The 22226-nt window shown below is 39.2% G+C and overlaps 1 protein-coding gene across 2 annotated transcripts in view; it reads right to left on the bottom strand.

Moving 5' to 3' along the window:
- Positions 1-22226, bottom strand: part of NYAP2 (neuronal tyrosine-phosphorylated phosphoinositide-3-kinase adaptor 2) — a 245167-nt gene that overhangs the window by 146300 nt on the left and 76641 nt on the right. The window contains exon 4 of one of the 2 annotated variants that reach the window (XM_040982790.1): positions 127-428. In XM_040982790.1, coding sequence (XP_040838724.1) covers positions 127-428 — 302 coding nt within the window. Of the gene's footprint in view, positions 1-112; positions 429-22226 lie in introns of both variants that reach the window. The other variant, XM_040982791.1, reaches the window with a different exon arrangement.

Below are 22226 nucleotides of genomic sequence, written 5' to 3'. Positions count from 1 at the left end.
TTTGTTTTTGGCTTTTGGGACCTCTAGAGAATTATGTGATTAGTGAAGAAGGCATTAGCCTGGGAATGTACTGCCTTGGCAGGTGGTCTGAAATGGGTCCAGTGCAGTGGACCCGGTGAGTTTTACCTTCAGATCTTTCCAGGGGCTTCCCGCTCTTACTGGTGGTCGTGCTGTTGACCGTCTCCGAGGAGGTGCTCAGTTTGGTGCTGGGGTCCCGCTTGGGCTTAGGTGGAGGTTGTCTTCGGGAGCCACAGCTGCTGTCCTCGTCTGTTCCACCGACCGAGTGAAGGGACTGCGATCTCACGGAAAAACCAGTGGGGCAAGGGTGGGGAAGTCTGTCCTGAGGAGCAGGCATCGTCATGAAGCCCATGCGGAAATGTTTGCCCACGTAACTTCCTTCGTGGCCTCGCCCTACTTCTCCACCTATGCTGTAAAACAAAGTAGACCAAAACCCATGAAGACAGATGCGGTACACTCAAAGCCACAGGTTGGCACACACTGATACTGCTGAAATGGTACGTATTTACCTCAGATGGGTAAGGGGGCACATCCATTTTCAGAGCAATTTCAAATAGCATCAAAACATTCCTAAGTTATGAAAATAAAGTAGGTGCAATTTGATTATAATCAGAAATCTCAACATTCCATTCCCAGCTGTCTTGGTGTTCAGATATGCCTACTGCTGGAAAGGAACTTGTATCTTCAATCACTTGTCTTTACTTTTGAGCCTTTCTTATCAGTAGCTTAAAGAATAATACAAGGATTCTAGGACAGTGACTCATCGGCTGTCTAGAAGGGTATGTGTGTGTGTGTGTGTGTGTGTGTGTGTTAAGAGGCTAAGTGTGTTGGAGGGAGGGGAGATTTGTTAAGGGTTTTGTTCTACTAACAATTGAACTGAACAAAAAGATACGGAGAGATGAGGTTTCAATGTCACTTGAGATACTTCTAAACATTTCTTGCACATTTCAGTCCAGAAGGTTTCCAAATTTCAGGTTCTTCAAGTTGAAAATTTGAAACCCAAATTACAACTATCGGAAATCCCTCTCACTTTGCAGTTGAATTAGTCAAGTAGGAGGAAATTCTTTTGCTGTGAAGTACAGATAATTATTTTACAGCAAAAATCAATATGAATGACGATGTGAACTTTAAAAAAGGATTCTTTCACTTGAAAGTGTGTGTGTGTGAGAAAGAGAGAGAGAGAGAGAGAGAGGCAAAAGCAGGAGGCAGCTGATCATCTGAATCTCCCACATGAGTGGCAGGGCGACAAGCACTTGGCCCACTCTGTGCTTCTTTTCCCAGGCCATTTACAGGCAGCTGGCCTGAAGGTGATACCACCAGGACACAAACCAGCATCCACATGGGCTGCTGCTGTCCCAGGTTACAGCTTTAATCACTGGACCACAGCGCTGATCCTGAAATGTGGAATCTTCAAGAGGGAGATTTTACTGGAATTTTCTGGCAAATGAAGTTCATTCATCAATAAATTAAATTTAAAAATAGGCATCGTTATAGAATAAGTGACTGACTTTCTTAACTATGAAAGGTAAAAAGAACCTTTGAGGACATGAATTCTTGTAGCTTGTTGAGTTTAGCTTTCCAGAGATGTGTACTTACTCAGGGATCTTTTTCGAAATCTTGGTTTTACCTGGATTGGCCTTCATAACACGAAGGAACTTGAGTTATGATTAGCAATTCTCTTTACTGCATCTTTCACATAATTATTACAATTGAAGTTAGTTTAACCTTCCAGTAGGAACAATAATAGGAAATGAGATTTTGCCTGTTTCCACCTGGGGTCCTATTACTGTTACATGTGCACTGTGGATAGTTAGAAAGCATTCCGCATGAACACTAACCTCGCTTTCTAGCGTTTCATTCCAAGGAGAGCTTCCTACTCAAACACAACTATTTATGAGTAATTTCCATTGGCATTCAGATACTAGGGATGCCCCTGGCTAGAAGTCTAGTGACTAATTCAGCAATGAATATCCAGGAGAATGAATGACATCAAAGTGATAACTAAACTGAAATTTCACATTGCATAGGTAAACATAAAATCAGCGCAATACTTTCATTCATTATATTTTAGGTCTTTTCCCCAAGAACATCAACCAGGATATAAACTAGAACCTTACTCAGAAAGGGGGAAATCAGTAAGGAAAAATGTAGCTGGTGAACTACATGGAGACGCTCGATTTGTGATGACTGTGGCCTTGTGCTATCTTACAGATGAGCTGTTGGAGTCTATGCAAGTGTTCCTTAAATTATGTTTCATTTCCATATAATTTCCCAATTTGTCTTGTCACATTACTGAACAAAAGGATCTGTTAAGAATTCATTGAAACTATCATCTTCTTCCCATAACAGCCACCTGGAGAAATTCAACCATGTGGTAATATATACAAGCATTTATGAAAGAATTACTGGAAATTATTGTATCAGCAATTTCTGTTTCCTCTGACCTAAATGAGATCTGCACCTTTCCCCAGTTAGAACATGAACTCTGCAGTCTCGTTTCGGGTTTATCTTTTGTCAGGCTGAAGCAATTTCATCTATCTTTCCCTGATTTTGCTCACATAGGTACATTTGCAGGTACAAATAAATTCTGTTCTAAGAGAAATTCAACATGAGCTTTCAAACAGCTACAGGTATGGATTCAGTTTGAACAGGATACAGGGTGAGGAAAGGATGCTAAAAATGAAATGAATACACAAGAACTTTAAAATTCAAAGGATAAAAAATAAAAGTGGCACATCTAGAGCCAGAAAACCAGGAAAGATGATTAGCACAAAGCAAATGAAAGATTGTATCAAGCAGCATGCAACCAGCTCCTGAGCCTGCTAAAGGAGCATGTAGAGTTTTTTAAACAGGGAGATGTTTGGACCCCACCCTCTGCGCAATCACTGAATCAGGAACTCTGTAGGTGCAGCCATGGAGTTTCTGTTGTTAAAACTATATCCAGATATTTCTCACGTCACTGATCCTGAGTCCCTTACACATACATTAATGGCAACAGAGTCATCAATGAGCATGCAAAAGTAGTAAAAAAAAAATCAGAAGATACATAAAATCAGAAGATACATATACCATGCAAAAGATTACAGCTGCAGAACTGTCCGGTGTGCTAGAACGTGTGAGGTTATCCTGCAGCAGCCCAAGGCTGTGTCTCACCAATGTTTCATCGCATTGAGTGTTTATTTCTTGCTTGTTTTAACTGTGCTGGCTATTCACCAAATGTTCTTCCTTGCCAATTTTTTTTCATTCCTTTTTCATTCTAGTCCCTGTTAAGATATTTTCCTGACACAGAGCTAAACCATCCATTGTCTCTGAAGGTTCTATTTAGATGTGCTGTCCAGAAAGTAAAGAAGGGAAGAAGAGAAAGCCTAAACAAAGGGGAAGCATGAGTGTTTGTCCTGATGGTTGCAATGATTGTTGATCTTCTTCGGATCACCAGTATTTGACTCCCAGCTCCAGCTCTTGACTCCAGATTCCCACTACAGTGGATTCTAGGAGAAAGTCTTGATGGCTCACCTAGTTGGGTTTCCACCTGTGATTTGGGGGATCTGTGTTAAGCTCTGAACTGTTGCAAGCATTTGAAAGTGAACTAGCAAATAGAAACTCACTCTCCATCTCTGCCCTTCAAGTGGACGATGAATGAATTGGGACCTCAGAAATGAGGCATACCTATAAAAATGGTCATTCCTCTGCTTCTGCCTGAGCAATTTAGATAATTCTTGGTAGTTTATAACCAACTATACTATAGAAACACTTGGATTAAAGGGAATGTTATGTGGGCTGAAGAAAAAAATCTTTTTGTAACAAGACTGCAAAAATCAGGACAGATTAAGCTTGACACATTGCATGTTATAAAAATAAAAACAGGTTTCATAATCCTGATTTAGACAAGTGTGCTTCTTTCATAAGATGAAGGCAATGTTACAACATCTAGTTGCCTCTTGGTTCGTTTTTCTGTTATAAAACACAATTAATAAAGTATTGCTTAGGGATTGGTACCATGGCATAGTAGGTTAAGGCTCCACCTGTGACACTGGCATCTCATGGTGTACCTGTCCCAGTTTTAGCTCCTTTGATCCTACTGCCTACTAAAGGCCTGAAAAAACAGCAGAGGTTCAAGTGCTTGGGCCGTTGCATCCAGAGGAAGCCTAAAAGGAAGCTGCAGACCCCTGGCATCAGTCTAGCCCAGCTCCTGCTGCTGCAGCCATTCAGGCCATGAGCCCTCTCCTGCCTCCATTTCCCCTTAGCTATATTTAGGGGTTTGTACAACTTGGCAATATTCAAAAAGAAAAATCATGTGTTGTTTAAATCAAGGGAAAAAATTTATAAGAATTGTTAAATATTTATAGCCTTCTTTCCCAAACAAGTTACTGAATAAAAGACAAGTATGGACGTGTGGGCCAGAGAACCAAGGAGTTACCGTTTCTGTTACTAAATCTATCAGCTAGTAGCTTAATGACACCTGCTGCTGATTTCCTGGCAATGTTTTTCTGTGTGCCAACAGTGTTATTGTTCTCTTGGAAAGGCATTTGGTGCAGTTGTTAAGCTGCCGGTTAGGGTGCCTGTAACCTATACCAGAATACCTGGGCTCAACTTCCAGCTCTGCTCCTGATTCCAGCTTTAACATGATGCCCGCCCTGATGGACACAAAGGGAGGGCTCAAGGAGCTGGACCTCCACCACTCGCAGAGGATGTCTGTACTGGGTTTCTGATTCCCGGCTTCAGCTTGCCTCAACCTTAGTCACTAACTGCTCTTCAGAGAATAAACCAGTGGATGGGAGCTGCCATTCCCTGTCACTTCCTGCCTGGCTCTTTATTTCTTTCAAACGCATAAGAACTACATTAAACTAAAATTTATTGCTATTGTTCTCACCACATTGCTGGCAAATCAACTGAGGTGCTACATAAAAGACACTTGTGCACTATTTAATATATATGTGATCAATGATTTTAGCTTTAAAATTCTTTTATTTTTTTATTGCAAAATCAGATATATATGCAGAGAGGAGGAGAGACAGAGAGGAAGATCTTCCGTCTGATTTACTCCCCAAGTGACCGCAAATGCCAGAGTTGAGCGTATCCAAAACCAGGAGCCAGGAGCTCTTCTGAGTCTCCCATACGGGTGCAGGGTCCCAAGGCTTTGGGTCATCCTCGACTGCTTTCCCAGACCACAAGCAGGGAGCTGGATGGGAAACCGGGCCACTGGGATTAAAACTGATGCTCATATGGGATCCCAGTGCGTTCAAGGCAAGGATTTTAGCTGCTAGGCTACCATGCTGGGCCCAACTTTAAAATTCTTGCCTTTAATTCCTGCTCTATTGGATTGCAATTTTAGCATTATCATTATTATGAAAGTCCGTATCTGTTAACATGGTATAAGATACAATGTAATCTAAAGTTATTCACAGAAATAAAATTAAAACAGTAAAACTTATAGTGAATCTAGGACCTAACCCTCTTGCTCTTTCCTCATGTAAACACTTCATTTGTTGAAAACACTTGTTGAAAAGAACCAACAAAGAAGGTCACCAGACAGCATTACACATTTCTGATCAACAGAGAATGCTGCTTCTCTTACTGCATTCCAGACGGTTCAACAGCATAAATGATTGTCTCCCTCCAAGAATATCTTCCAAGGTGGGAACATGTGAGAACGGTGAGCTTCTGAGGTAGGATCATAACTTTAAAAATGACACGTCATTGTTTCTTTGGGCTATTTTGAAGTAAAAAATTGCCAATATTATGTAATGGAATCTTCTGTGAAAATCACTGGGAAAAAAAAAAAAGTCCATTGCATGCTTGCCTGAACATTAGTTTTCTGCATTGATTCTGTGGTGATAGATCCCAAACTCCATCTCTGTTTGTGATTTATACTCCAGTATATTTCTGCCTTTCATGTTGTGTTTATGTGGTTCTAGAGAAAAGACATCTACAAGGGAATTGCAAGTCACGGCTATGTAAGAGAGAGAGAAAAAAAAAAAGCCTCGCACAGTAGTCTACTGGCTAAAGTCCTTCTCGTTGCGCACACTGGGATCCCATATGGGCATCAATTCGTGTCCTAATGGCCCTGCTTCCCATTCAGCTCCCTGATTGTGGCCTGGAAAAGCAGTCAAGGATGGCCCAAAGCCCTGGGACCCCGAACCTGCGTAGGAGACCATGAGAAGATTCCTGGCTTTGGATCAGCTCAGCTCTGGCCGCTTGGGGAGTAAATCAATGGATGGAAGATCTTCCTCTCTGTCTCTCCTCCTCTCTGTATATCTGACTTTCGAATAAAAAGAGATAACACCTGTGATTAGGTGGATTGCTGTCATCTGTCACGTTAGGCATTTCACTAGGAATCAGTGGAAGCAAACCAATGTTTGATTTTGCCATAGGAAGTACCATTTTAGAATTTTATATTTGATGACACCTCCTAAATTCATAGGGTGAAAGGTCATGCCTGTGTTGTATACTGAGAAGCCTTCAAGTCCACCCACCAGACAAAAGATGCCTGCCCCAGAATATTGGCCATTTCTGCATATCATTTATAGCACAACTGATGTAGGCCCATGAAAACTGGGCACAGAAAAGGCCAGGAGACCTGGGTGTTAAACCTTTCCCCATTTTGACAAAACCAACTTTAATCCAAAACAGACTATTAAAACAAGTGCATTATTAGTTATATCTGCCCAATCATTTGGCACATGGGACCTGTCACATAATTCATGTTTCCCTAATCACTACAACCCCCTTGAGGCTTGATTAATAATAGTGGTTGTTCCCATTCACTCCCTTGGAGCTTCACAGGAGCAGATATTCTGTCTTCTGGCTCATCACTGCAATTACTATTACATCTACCCAAGAAAAATGAAGAAACAAAGTGGAAATGTATTACTTTTGCTTCCCAGAGATTGTTTCTCTTTTTTTTATCTGGCAATGGGCATCCCTGTGGGGACACCACCTGTGTTCCTCCAAATTCTGCGTATTGCTCAGTCCCGGTCAAGTAAATATGAAGCCCCCAACCAGCATAGCTGTGCTAGGGTCTGCCAAATGTCACTAGTCAGTTTATCCAGAGTGAATCCTGGGCACTATGTGAGAGCTGCTGCCCTGGCTAAAGGAAGTACTCACTCTGTCCCTCTTTCTACTACATAGGGGAATTAATGGGAACAAGTCTGGCAGCATGGTGGAAGAGCTGTAACTTAGCAAGCCTACAGATACAGTAATGCCAGCACGTTTTAGATATCTTGGTTTTCCTAAGTGAACCAGAACAATGCTTTGCATATGGCAGTTACTGCACAAGAGCCACGGAGTAGCTCACATTAGAAAAGGCCACATGGTTCAAGGAAAGGGGAAGAGCCATGCAAAGCAGGATATGAACACATTATATGTATTTACTGCTTGAAATACCCTTCTTATTTCATACCATTACTGGGAAAAAAATTAACTGCCTATATATTCACCCATATATTCATTTTAATCAGATGGTATACTTTGACGTGGAACACTGACTCCAATAAAATTAAACTGTGTTCATATTTCCTTCCAAATCGTTCATTCTCCATTATCTTTAATGTTTTCCCTGAGTCCCACTTGCTCATTCAAAGCCATAATTTCTAGATTTCTTGCCTGAGGCTCAGACATTCATTATTACCACTTCATATCCTCAATAATATCTATTTTCTACTTCTGTGCTTCTAATATCTTCACTCTGCTAGAGTTTTTCAGACATCAATTTCCTGTGTTTGGCTGTTTATCGATGCTTCCTGGATACCCAAGGTCAAATGTTAAAACTGAAATTTTACACACAATTTTATTAACTGCTACTGTGAACCACTGCTTAAAAGTAATATTAAAAAAAGGCAGAGAAATATCTGTCACAGGATGAAGAGAATCATTTTAAATTAGCTTCAGATGTTGGAATTAATATTTTAAGCATTAAATGTAATATTTTAAATATTAAATGTAAAATCTTGCTAAATTTTAACTCTGTCCATAATATAACATGCTAGAAAAATAAGAGATGTAACCAACCATTTCAGGTAGGGAATATATACTTTTGAGACTCAATTATGTTTATATTGCGTGAAATACTTCTCAAAACGATGATATGCTAACATGAGAGAACACATTTTAAAATCAGTTAGCAAGGTGGCTGATGTAAGCAGAGGCGCTATAACATAATATGTGTATGTTGGGTGAAAATTTCTCTATTGAATTCTAAATACCCATATAACACTATATTGCATAGGGCATCTGGGAAGTGATTAGGTCATGCGTGAAGACCTTTCATTAGTGGGATCAGAATCCTAAGCAGGCAGATTCTAGAGAACTCACTTGTGTCCCTTCTATGCAAGGACGTAGCAAGAAGACAATGGCTTGGGAAACCGTTCTCAGGCCCTCACCGGACACCAAATCTGCCTCAATCATGGGCGTCTCAGACTCTAGAACTGTGTAAAATAGGAGCCTGTTGTTTGTAAGCAGCTCACACTGTATGGTATTTTACCTCAACATCTTGAATGGATAGACAAGAGGCTAAACACGTATTAATTTACCTTCCATTTATTTTCCTAAATAGCATTATAATTCTATATAAATTGTTACCTTTTTCTTTCCAACTGTAAAATAAGCATTTAAACAATGTTGGCACCCTATAGCATCATGAAAGAAAGCATATTATAACAACATAAAAGCATTTTGCTTATTTAGGCCAAGGGCTTCGACAGTAACATCAGGCAGTATGCCTCCAAATCCAAATAAGAAGGGAAAGGAACAAAACTCAATAATATTTCCTCTCTGTCATAATTGTCAGTTGGGTATGATAGAGAGTTGTAATAGAGAGTTGGATGAATTTTACGGGTACCACTGTAACACTTCAGGAAAGTTTAAGATTCTAGTGTAGGATGAAGCGTATGAAGGGATGTATTGTGAAAACACAAACACACCCTTATTTATTTCAAAGTGCTTGCATCTGTGAATTTAAGCTAAAACGGCCTCCCATTAGTGTAATAATCATAGTTACATAAAGTGAGGAGGTTACAGGAAGCAGTTATATATATATATAACTTCTGTATACACACACACACACACACACACACACATCCCCTCCATCAAAGTTTCTTTTATTCATTTCTGAGTTTCTAAAGAGATAAGACTGAAATACAATGCTTATTAGTACAACAAAATCTATGGAATATCCTTAAGAGACTTAAAACATGACAGGTGCCTTTAAGATTAACATATGCTATTATCTATGGTACTTTGTAATCTAAACTTAAATATTCTTATTTCTTTACACAAATGAGATTTCCTCACTCCTTTAAGTGGCATAGATTGAATGAGAAAGCTATATGAAAAATAGCTCACATGGTGCTATTCAAATTCAGTTTAGAAAACGGTTTGGGAAATTTCATGTTCGGGGAGATCTTTTCCAAAAATCATTCAAAACAGGAAAAGTTCTGGAAAATTTATTTTATTTGTGTCTTCAAAAGAGACATAAGTTTTGAATATGATTTGGGAATATGCCAAATTTTTAGAAATGAGTTTAGCTAACTGTTTTGTGGCTAAATTTTTCACTCTAGAATTAGAAACTGGAAATACATAACTTTTGCATATAATGGCCTCAAACTTTCTGAACAGAGGTGGATAAAGTAATATCTATTGAAAATGTCATAACCATTTCGCTTTCCAAGGGTATAATTTTGAAGGCGTATGAAACAGTGAGTGAATATGATTCATTTAGCAAGTATTTATCCAGAAAATATCGAACACCTCCTCCTTGTTACGGAGCAAATAAAACAGTGAACAGAGTCCGCAGGGCATCCCGGACAACTGAACCATGGGATTTCGGAGTCATAACTGTGACCATATGTTCTTTCAGAGGAAGTACCAGGAAGGTGCAACGGAAGAACAAGTCCTCAAGCTCTAACCACTGCTGCAGGCTTGGGAAGTCCCAAGAAGGAAGTGGCTTTTCAGCGGATGCTGAGCATGAGTAAGACCTCATTAGGCGAAGAATGAAGTGGAGAGAAGGGGATTTGTAGTGACAGTCAGGATTTTCAGGAGTCACACGCTTATTTCAATAGAACATCACCAAACTGTGTCTTGTATTTATAATATTTGGGGCACTCATCCGCTTAAAGAAGAAACAAATTTCCACAGTGGACGTATATGTATGAATGTTGGGGAGAAATCAACGAGGAAGTCACTGGTTTATTAACCCTGGCATGGACAATATTAGTGTTAATGCTATTCTTCTCTGCTTATGTTTCCCCTCAGTTGTCATGTTTTCAATTTGTGATGGAGGAAGGAAACATGTGCTACTCCTGCGCCTCTCTAGGAGTCATTAGTCTGAATGCAAGGCACGCGTTAATCCTCTCCTCTCCATCTCCACCGCCCTGCTTTGGGTGAGGGGCTCATCTTTCCTTGGCTAAATTAATGCAACGCCTCTTAGTTGATCTTTCTCAACAGCACTGACAGATTTATCCTTCTAAATGCAGATCTTTTTCACGTCACTCTCTGAATTAAATCCCTTTGATAGCTTTTTTTCATTTCTTTGGGCTAAAAGTCCAAACCTTGGCTTAATGGTCTTTGATGATTTGGATCCCAAGCCAAGTTTTATCTGCAACATTTTCCCTTTTTAACCTTAAGAATCCTCTGTGTAGCATTCTTCTACCTCAAAATTGTTCTTGACTGATAAGAGATATATCCAAAACTCAAGTCTGACCATATGCTAAAGTTAGGAGCCCCGAGGATGCATTAACAGGTTAATTGTGATGTCAGTCAGCAGCCAGATCATTTTCTGTCTGAACATATTCAGCCATTTTAAGCCACTTCCACCCAAGCATATTCTTTTTATTAGATTGCACTTTGAGCTCAGTGCATAGTGGGTTTCCAGGCTGAAGTCCCCGCTTCTCTCCTGGGCTAGGTGAATTTGGTGCTTGTCTCCATGCGAGTTCCTCTTTCTTCACACTCTACCATTGTCATCTGTGAGCTGATCTCATTTCCTGGTCTGTGTACACTGTTGATGTCACAGACTAACAATTATTTTCAGCAACTAAGAAGTGTACAGAAGGGAGGGATGGCTAAAACTTCTGAAAAATCATGGGGTATTTTCAGAAACTTTTACCTTTATGTTTTGGCTCATTCTCAAACTACCATGAAAACTTGCCATGACAATGTGATTAAACGATAACTGTTTTCCTGTCAAAACATGATACATTCAAATGCTGTGTTAAGATACTCCGATGCACTGTCTGTACCAGCAATGTAGGAGCACACTTAAGAGACTTATGGAATGATGACTCCTTATGAAGGATTATACCATAGTAGCAATGTGGGGAAAATCAGTTGCGGGGTGGGAGTTTGGGAAGAATACCAAATAAAATAAAATTGTAAAGAAATAATTTTTTTAAAAAAAGATACTCCGATGACCAGTGTGAAAAACTGGATTTCATATTTTAGTTCCATTACGAGCTAGCTCTGTGAGTTCAAACACAATCATTCTTTGGGCTTTATTTTCTTCACCTCCAAATGGGCACTGTACATACACCTGTCTATGGTTCTGTAGACAGTTTAAGTGCCTGCGATAACACTGAAGCAGTCTCTAAAAGCACCGTCATCTAACAAATGCCTGGACTACATCTCCCACTCCCTTAACTTTGCACAACATCTTGCATGACAGCTACCCTACTCTGACTTCCAGCCTAAAGGCCTCTCTGTCACCTGACCATACACTCATGCTTCGAGGCTGGAATTGTGCACATATGAGAACCACTTGTTTGCTCTCGAATTTTCAGGCATTTTATAAATCAGCCTTGGAATGAGAATCTGTTTTTTTGATGATGATAACACGAAAAACGATGTCCTGAATTTGAGCAGCAAATGACTTACTAAAGAAGTGAATGCCATGGTCTTCTGAACAATTCATTATAACTTATCTCCTGAAGGTTTCGTATCAGTTATAATGTACCTCATCACTTTGACAGCCCAGGCCACTATGACACAGCATTAGAAACTGGCATCATCTTCAAATGGTTCCTCTATTATTGTTTCATGTACCAGACTAGTAGACAATTTCACTAAGAACATCGTTGCCCTCCAGTGAGAGACCCTCATGTCCTCTTCATCTGGAATTTCTCTACATTCATTTCTCAAATGGGGTGGTAATATCTTACCCCATGATATTTATGGAATTCAAATGGTACAAAACCAAAGCTAGATTTATTCATGGGCGCTTTCTCTTGAATAACAAAAAGTATTCACAGATCTTTCCATTGAACACACTACTTTGTCAAACTGATAAAGCTGAGACATGGCATGTTTGAAATTCATTTAAAAAATACCCCAATACTTAGCTTCCAGCCCTCATCCATTTAATCAGAGTGACATTTAAATGTGAGTCACTGGAGATGCTATTCATGGTTGCATTAGTTACTCTAAATGGAGTAGCCAATGTGCAGTCTTCATGCACAACAGGTTGCACATCTGTTTAATGTGCCCAAATGTAATAATGTGATAGATTGAAATATAGATGTCATAGACTGCCTGTACAGGGGCCAGGAGCCTGACTCCCTGCTTTTCTGGAATAGCTTTCCGGGAACAATGCACTTTCCCTGATTGGTTTCTTTCAGAAAAGGTAATTGAATCGAATGCTCTGTGTCAATGCAAGCACTTGGATTATCCATTTCATGCTGTAGCCCTATGCAGTTTCAGGTTTTCGAATTAAAAGTTGCCTTTAATCAATCCTCATCCTCCCCCACACATCCTTAAAGCAAGTTAAAGTTATTATCACAATATGTTAGCAATGTTTTTAATGTCCACAGTGCATTTTAAAATAAAAAGAAGCAATTTCCTCATTATAAAGGATTTAGTATCTTAGTTGGATTCCTTATAACTTGTATCATTATATATATATTTTTTATTTCCAGGACAACACAATGAACCAGTTTTGTACAAGAGAGATATACCCTCAGAGTTTATGGTTTAATGGAGAGTGAATTTAAATTTAAACATGACCTCATTAAAATAAAAGTTCCAAGTACACATCTAAGGGAATCAAGGGAATGATTTCATGCAAGTCTTATTGAAATGGGAGTTTCTTACTGAAGCATGGTTCAACTTAAGGAAGACAATTAACTTAATGAATCTTTAGCAAACTTGTTTGTGGTTTTGTTTTTGTTTCATTTATATCTTATTTGTTCACATCTGTTCTAGTTTTCTTTTTAGGATTTTAAACATCTGGAAAACAAAGGATTTGGATCCAGATAGGAATCACCAAAAGAGATTATTTTTTGCCTCACATTTTTTAGTTCTTAAAAAGTATGATACAGATTGCACGTTGTAGGCTTGCAAGTCGTAATACGGAAGATGTAGCATTAAAAATACACACATCCCCTGTCCACACGACTTCCTGAAACCTTCTTCTCAAAGATATCCTTTTCCCATTCCACCCACTCACATAAACTTCATTCTTCCATCATCTTAATTTTAAATTTCTTTATCATTAACTAGGAACGTTTTTATTTCCAGCTTGCCTCTTCCATCCGTTTAACCTCAAATGTCCCTTGACACTGCTTTGGAACTTCCAATCCATTGATTCTGCAATCTCATTTTTGTTTATCAATGGCTGTATAGCTTGTCTTTCTGTACGTACCTTGAATGTTATGATCCATATACTATCAGTTACTGGCATGCATCTCAACACCATTGTCCTTCCACTGAAATAGTAATGTGATGAACACGGATGTGTCTGACGCAGAGGTCAAGGTCATCCAACTCAGGGTGACGGGGGTGAGACTGATATCATTTACACAGGTGACCTCAGCCACAAACTAGTTCTGGTCTACAAGTTTCAATCACCTCAACCTGATACACCATTACTAGATCAGTCTGTGATAGATCTATGTAAAGGAAGCATTTGTTTGTTCAAAAGCCAAGGATAACATCTGTTTTTAAAACATTTCATAATTAGGCAACACTATACACATTCAATCTTATTTTCTGCTACCATCATCACCAAGAATCCTTCTCTGATGATAAATTCCACAAAAAAAAAGAATGTATCTAGTCGTCAAACACCTAATTAATTAATTGAACCGGTAATTGTTGTAGACTTCACTGTAAAGAATTACCAAATACTTAACTGTTTGGAATAGTATGTTATATCTCAGTTATTCATCAGAAAGCAAGGTATTTTTCTCCCACAATGTGAGGACTGGCAGTAGAGCCAGTAAGATGAATGCTACTGGAGCCAGTGTTGAGTTACAGCGGATTAGGCCAGTTCTGGCAAAGCTAGCATGTTATAGTAGAATGTCGCTTATTCCTGATCCAGTTCCTCCCCAGTGTCTAGAAACACAATGGCAGCTGGGGCAAATATTTGAGTTTCTGCCACACATATGGTAAACCAGTGTGAATTTCCTGGCCTTTTGCTATTGAGGCAACAGGTTTTCTCTTCTCTCCTTCTCCCCCTCCTACCTTTCAGATAAATAAGTAAATACATTTTAAAGATCTATTTTATTTATTTTAAAGGCAGAGTTACAGTCAGAAATGCAAGTGAGAGCAAAACAGAGAGACAATCTTCCATCTTCAACTAGCTGGCATGGTCAGGCGTGCACCAGGCCATCATTAGGAGCCAAGGGTCTCACACAGCTCTCTTACATACGCGCAAGAGCCCAAGCAATCCAGCCATCCTCTGCTCTGTTACCAGGTATGCTATCAAACAGCTGGACTGGAAGTGGAACAGCTAGGACTCAAATCAGTACCCATATGGGACCCAGGCATTGCTGGTGGAGCTGAGCCTATTGCACCACAGTGGAAGCCTCGATACATATTTAAAAAACAAAAAAGATAAGTGGAAAACAGAAATGCATGGGGAACTTTCTTGAAATAGGAAGGATGAGTGACCAAAACAGTGTAAGTATCCCCTTCCTTTATTGAAATCCTGTTCTTTAGGATCCAGAGTCAGGTTTTCCTCACGCACAGCTATTTTCTAAATGCCTTTCCTTTGTGAGAAGTACAAATGCATAAACTTTAACCCCAATTCATCTCATAACTTTAATGTTTTTCAACTATTAAAATAAAAGTTCTTGAAAGAAGGAAGGATAAGTACTATTAATTATCCTTCTTTTAACTCATGTCAGTCCAAGCAGAGCTCTGAGCACTTAGAAGGCAGTGTGAGCAGAATAACTCACTTAACTTGTGAAGCTGTTAAAATAAAAACATATAAATTTTACAAAATGAAAAAGTAACATGAGTGCTATAAATTTCATTCAGCCTAATGAAGAATTAGAATATTTGAAGGTTTTTTTCCCCCAAATTTGATATTTGCATAAAGTTATATTATTTGTGGTTAGTGCTACTTTTAACATACAATTGGATAATGAACAAATTGCATTGTTTCTTCAAGTATTATACGGAACATTCTTGTGACATAAAAGCAAATGAGACACTTACAGAGATGGATGTTAAAATGTAGCTGCATTATACACATAAGCTCTTACAGCATTCATGAACCTATTCCACTTCTTCTTCCCAACTCACCTGCATCCCTAAAGCATCAACAATAACAATAAATAACTTGCTTCTAGGCCATATCAACAAGTTAAGAACAAAGACATGAAACTATACCTTGAGATGACAAACACCTTGTGAAAGCCTATTTGTAGATTACTTCAGTGTAAACTCTGTTGCATTCTCTGTGATTGCATTTCCTGGTTGGTAGCTGTAAAATTTTTTTATGTTTATATTTTGTATCTTCCTTTAAAAACCAGAAAGCCAACTCTGGAAATAATCCCAAACTGGGACAGAAAGATGAGTCCAGCAGAGTTAGTGGTCACCTCAGAGCAAAGCTCTCGTTGCTAAATCTGACAGTGGGTGATATTTGATGTGACTACATGCATCAGCGCCCTGATTCATTCATGTCTTTTTAGAATCTTTTTTCAAAGTCCAGCATTGAAGTGCTTCCCATTTTCCTGCGGAGATACGGGGGCTATTCATAGTAAATCAGGTGACAGAAATGTTGGTTCACATCCAGCTTTGTGGCGAAACGCAGTCATTGAGTAATTTTTCTACCTCAAGGAAAAGACTGATGTGTGTGTGTCACATTTCTTCACATTAGGGGAACTGCTGTGATTGTGGCCAACTTGGATGTATAAAGTGTGTCTTTTTAAGAGTGCTGGATGTTGTCATATATTTTCTGTGATGTGTTGTTGCAGACACATCTCAATTTTACACATTAAATGGATAATAAGGAAGACAAAATGAGCAAGAAGAGTAAAGTTGGTGATGAGATGAAAGAATCAACTGGCAATGTGCATTTAATCCCTGATCATTGTAAGAACTTGACCTTGACTTGGAAAGTCATTGGAGAATTTTCTAGTTATGTGCTGGATCGCAGTGATTTCTTACTGCTGCTATGCACATCCTCTCACTTCCAATGTGATTTTAGTTTGGTACCCTGAAATCAGTCACTATATATGTATATATTAATCACTAAAATACATACATCAATCACTACAATTAACAAACGTCACAATAGTGTTTTATTTTTCCTTTTTCCTTGTGAGATGACCTGTGAACCATTTCACTGCTTTTGAAAAAAAAATGACGTTGTCTAAACTAAGTTCCAAGTTAATAATGAGCTGCGGGGAAACAGAGGAAGTAATACTGGGAAGCTGATGTGTTAATCCAGCTGAGGGGGGCTGATGACCCACATAAGGGCAGTGGTTGGGGATACTCTGAAAGATTCCTAGTAAATCTTCGCTCAGAAAAATAATTCTAAGTTATTTTAGGAAAATATAAAAACCCACAGATTTATGTAAAATCTCCGCATTTTACTGTTAATCACACTGTGACTCTCAGCACATTCCCCTCCTGAATCATAACTATTGACTGCTTTTGCTTCTTGATGAAATAGAGAACGATGACCTTAATGTGTGCTTGAGAACACATATTAAACAGACTTTCTAAAAATTATTTTAATTGTCAGGAAATATATTATTTTACAAGTCTACTGTGTACTAAGCAACTACGTAGGGTAACAGCAAAAGTTTCAGAGCCTTTTACATATTTACAAAACACACTTACTACTCATGGGAGTGCTTGCCACAACACCCTCATACTTACACAGCGTAATGGGATTGTAGCCATTTTATCAAAGAAGTAGCAGACTCATCTGTAAATTAACAGTTCTCCTTCTAGTATGATGCACCTCTTACTAATGCACAACATTGCTTACATTTCCACTGAGGATAATGACCCAGAATATTTTATTTAAAGAGTTACCACAGTGCAGAGGTTAGATTAATCTTAATAATGACAGTGATAAAAATTGAATGATCTACATTGAAGGTACTATCCTATACACAAATAATTTTCCAGATAACCCTCTGACTTAGCCTTGGTTATCTTTGTTGTGCAAAAAGGAATATGAGTTGTAACATGTCTAAAAAAACGGATGCAAGTTGTTATATCTTGCAAGTGAGTTGGTTTCTGAACCAGTCTGTCTTTTCCCAAGTTTGAGTACAATTTATAACAGGGTGCATAAAAATCTTTCCAAAGAAAATATAGTCCTCAACAAAATGGTCTGGTTCAGACACTGTTGACTTGGGTGTCATGACACAGTTTCTTCCAGCAGTCAACAAGGAAAAGAATAGTCATCCAGACACTTGGGTGTGTGAGCAATTTGCTCTCCCAGTCACATTCCATCCCATAAGTTGCTCTGGAGCAACTTACTCTGAGAGCAACACACAGAACTTTTCCTGATTTAATCTTTGAGTCTTGTCTCCACCATTGACCTATTCACCTAGATTGAATTAAGGCCATATTCTTCTGGTCCATACTACCACCTTCTCGTCTATACCTGGTAGAATATAGGTTTCCAGTCTGTACCAAAGAACGTGCGGCCAATGAATAATGGAAATCAAGACGGTAAATGGTTAAGCCATGAGCTTTTATAGCCTGGAAAATACTTAATTGCTTTACTGGAAAAATCAATGATTTTGGAGACAGGATGCGCATTTCTGACATGATGACCAACCTAGAAATGTCTGCTGCTAAAAGTCAAGGCTAACAGCCTGTCTTATGACTTGGTATTTCATCAACAACAGGTTAAAGTATCCTACTCCAACTTGCTAGAGAGAAGCCATTTGGAGCAGACAGTTTTGCAATATGCATGGTTCAAATAATTGTTACAGAAACTACATAAATTCATTTGATGAAAACTATAAAGACTGAAAATTCAGAAGCTTAAACTGATATAAAATCCATAATAAAAAGGAGAAAACATTTCCACATAGAATAAAATGATAGTGTTCAACAGAAAAGGTGACTTGTGGAGCAGGTAAGTGGCCTCACAGGTTAACCTGCCTATTGGAATGTTAGCCTTCCATATGGACATCGGTTCAAGCCCTGGCTGCTCCACATCTGATTCATTGCATGTTATTGTATCCAGGAATTCATTAGAACTGACCCAATCATTTACACCCCTCTACCTATTTGGGATGCCCAGCAAAGCTGCTGGAACCTGACTTTGATCTGGCCCAGGTCAAATGATGGCTAACCGTTACAGCCAGAGGAAAGAAAAACAGCAGGTGAAAAATTTCTCATTCCCTCTATCTCTCCCTAATTATGCCTCCCAAATAAATCATTATTTTTAAAAAGTTTATATGATTTGTGCATAATAAAGGATGATTAGGTCCAAGGACCTAAGAAAGCAGCTGTGGGTCTGAATATCAATGAGGTGTTTCCTTTTATCACAACTAGACTAAGGAATTCAGCTCTTAAAGAGCAAGTTGTTCAAAGTTTGGCTCTTGGCAAAATATATATTTATTGCTCATATAATTAAGCTAAAAGGAAATAAATTATATATAATGTCCTCAATACTGAATATGGTGTTTGAAACATGAAGTCCATAAAGAAGTTCTGGTTAAATAAGAAACCAAATTAACAATCTTTTAGCAACAGTCAAGAGTGCAATTTTTCCATTCAGAAGGGAGAACTTGGGAAGTAGCATTTGTAAACAGTCGCTAATCATGTGACTCATTGCACAAGTAGCCAGCCAAATCCAAGGTTACGTCAGTACCATAAAAGTTTAGGACATTGGCAACTCCATGCTTGAGAAAAGACAATGGCACATTTGGGTTTTAGTTCACATTATTAGTTACTTCTGTTTCATTAAGACTCATGCCTCTTGGGATTCTTTTTAGAGTTAGCCCATCACAGATCCCTTTTAGTAGATGTATTGAGATGACCTAATCCTTTCCAGCAACATCCCTTCCTCAGTCTCCTTAGAATTTCCTTCCCTCAGGACACTTTGTGGTAGAACAGTCAGTGCTGCTTTGGATTGGAATTTAAGCAGATGTGTTTTCACCTACAAGGAATGTCTCCAGTTTTCCTGGAAGGTAGATTTCACTTAGCATCATGCATGTTAGCTTGGAGTTTCAAAGCATCCTCTGAGAAGATGTCTGAAATTTTTTCTAAGAAGGATAATGATTATGGTCTCACTTGTTGCTCTGTTGAGTAGTCAAAGGAATAGCTTTGGGGTGCCACTGCTTGCTGAATAATATAGGATAAAAAAGAAAAGAAAGGAAAAGGAATCTGAGAAACTTCCCCCCAATCTTAGAGTACTCAGTTTGGTGTCACAAATTGAATTTCCCTTTAGTAGGTGAGATGGATGTATAAGAATTTTCATAGCAAAGTCATTTTTAAAAGCTAAATTATAAATGAATGTTGTGAATGCCCAGAAAATTTCCCAGTTTTCAGTGTTTCTTAAACTGATATACTGTTTCTCAAAGCTTTGAGCATCCTTTGGCAAACAGATTTTCAGTTCAGTGGTTCTTCAACCTCAGTACACAGTAAATCCACCTGGGCATTTCAAAACCAGCAGAGCTGGGATCTACACCGAAACTATTTTTGGACTGAATTAGGATTCCATGGTGCAGATGCTGCATGGTTTTCTAGGGCCTTCTATCAGAGCAGTCAGAGTTAAAACATCCTGCATAGTCTGAGTTCAACCCCCTGTTTGTGAAATGCTAAGACTATTTGCTAATGCACCAAGATCCCGGTTGCATGACCCCCATCCTCCACATTACTGGGGAGTAGCTGATGACACAGGAGCATAGCAAAACTGCTACTTCTTTTATCTGTACAAATAGAAATGTATTATTATACTTTTAGTAAGAAAGGAAACCAGGAATCTGTTGCCTTATTTATGATTAATTACCAGCTACTCAAATATCTTTGAAAAGGGGATCTCTAAATCGGAGGGAAGTATCTGAGAAAACACAGTACTGGGAACTCAAATAAATGAGCCACTGAGCGGGCAGGTCTTAATTGCAGCCAAGAAGTGAAGGCATCAGTTACCAAAATGCACTTCAGATGAAGCTGTAGAAACTCGTCTCCCTGGATTCTCAGCATAGCTCTACTGGTGAGCGTTGCTTTCCTTTCCTGCATGGCTCACTTCCCTATGGTCAAATAATCCCGAGATAGTTTATCCTTTGATGAAAGTTCTGGTTTCGATATTGCAGAGAAACTCACATTCAGCAAGCACTGTAATCGAATTTATTTCATGTCAACTGTCTCACCTGAGTCTGTATACGCACATGAAAACTCTCTAAAATCTGTAGCCTCCACCTCCCAAAAATTTATTTCCCAAAAAGAAACAGTCAATCTAACCATTTTGAAAGTGTAAGAAATCAAATCCTACAGAAGAGCTAACAATCCTATTCCATTTGTGTGATTGGTTTTCAAAATGAGCAGTTCTACATTTTATTTTAAGTAAGCAAAATCTGTTTATTTTAAAGGCCAAAGACAGTCACACTTTACATGGCACTTGTACTTTCTTGGGGCCTGTGCTGCACATTATTAATCTTTGTGCAAAAACGGTTCAGAGTTTTCATTGTCATTCCTTTTTTTTCAATGGAATGGAAAGACAATGAGTAGAAATACTTAACTTTTGATGTGACCACTAATGGGCAGTGGATTAAATTAGAGCGTGCTTTATGGGAGTACAAAGCGAACCTGGTAAAACCTGAGTCTGGATTTTCTTTTCTGATCCCAAGTGAGGCCATTCATTCTCTCTCATACCCAGCACCTTGGGAATGTCAACTAAGCTTCACCCAATTTTTGAACAGATAATTCGTGGTATCCAGGGAAAGATAGGACAGGAGTGCTTAAAAACCAGGAAAATTGAGAAAGTCCTCCACCTAGGCAGTTATTCCTATGAGAGAGTCAGGTGGCTGGAGGGTGTGAGGAGGAACGGGAGATAGCGAACAGTGACTGCTAACCTGTCTCTCAATACCTATGAACAAACAGATGCAACAAGAAATGCTATGCCCGTGTCATTGTATGAGTGAAAGTGATTTAACTTTCTGATTTAAGCTAAATCAGAATCCCTTGTTGGGGTCTCTTAGATAGAGAGTTAACTATGAAAAAGCAGAAAGGAAGCTCCAGGGTCAAGCAGAGACCAAGATAAGCTTTCAGGATGACCATCAGCCTGCAGTCATTGTCTCCCACCGACCCTTGCATAGGAATTACTGAATTACTGTTCCCTTTACTTCCTTCCCATGTCCATGCCAGGGTTTAAGTGATACTCAGTGCTGGGCAGACTATGCCAGTGTTCTCCTTCCCAGAGTGAGGGGAAAGAGAGGCCAATTATCTGATTTTCCTGAATGTCCTGGGGGTTAGAAACAAGCCCCAGCAGAGGCATACAGTTTTGTGGTTTTGTGTGATTTTGCCGTTGTTCATTTCCCACACCGTTGGCTGTTTCCATTGAGTGTGAGGTCTTTCCCATTAAAGTTTCCAAATAGGAAACTCTAAGGAAACTCTAAGGAGCAGTGGTACCTCAGCCATGAGGGCAGTGGGACCACTATCCACTACCAGGAGATGATCTCCCCAGACAGGAGGGCCTGGGGAGGCTGAACTGGGAAGGAAGGAGAAGCGAGGAAGCCAGGCGGGAGTTTCTATACAGAGCCTGAGCGAGAGGCGAGTCTCTGGCCAGTTCATCTCCCAAGTGGGTTCCCATGGGTTCCTTTGGTGTTTTAAAATAGCCATGATTGTTTTGATTGAGGATGAATTGTACCTGGAAATAAACCCAGAGGTTATTTCAAAGCTTATTTAGGAAAAGCAAATGCCTCAGTGGAGAAAATCACTGGCATTTGGAAGCAGAGATCATGTCTCTCTAATACCATCAGCTGGCTCAGCAGCAGCTAAGGCTCAGTGCCTGCGCCTGCCTGCTCCTC

The sequence above is a fragment of the Ochotona curzoniae genome, unplaced genomic scaffold (genome assembly GCF_017591425.1).
Source record: "Ochotona curzoniae isolate NIBS_2020 unplaced genomic scaffold, NIBS_Ocur_1.0 contig_3643, whole genome shotgun sequence".
Taxonomy (NCBI): Eukaryota; Metazoa; Chordata; class Mammalia; order Lagomorpha; family Ochotonidae; genus Ochotona; species Ochotona curzoniae.
The sequence above is the reverse complement of the archived record's forward strand: the minus strand, read 5'-3'. Positions and strand labels throughout refer to the sequence as shown.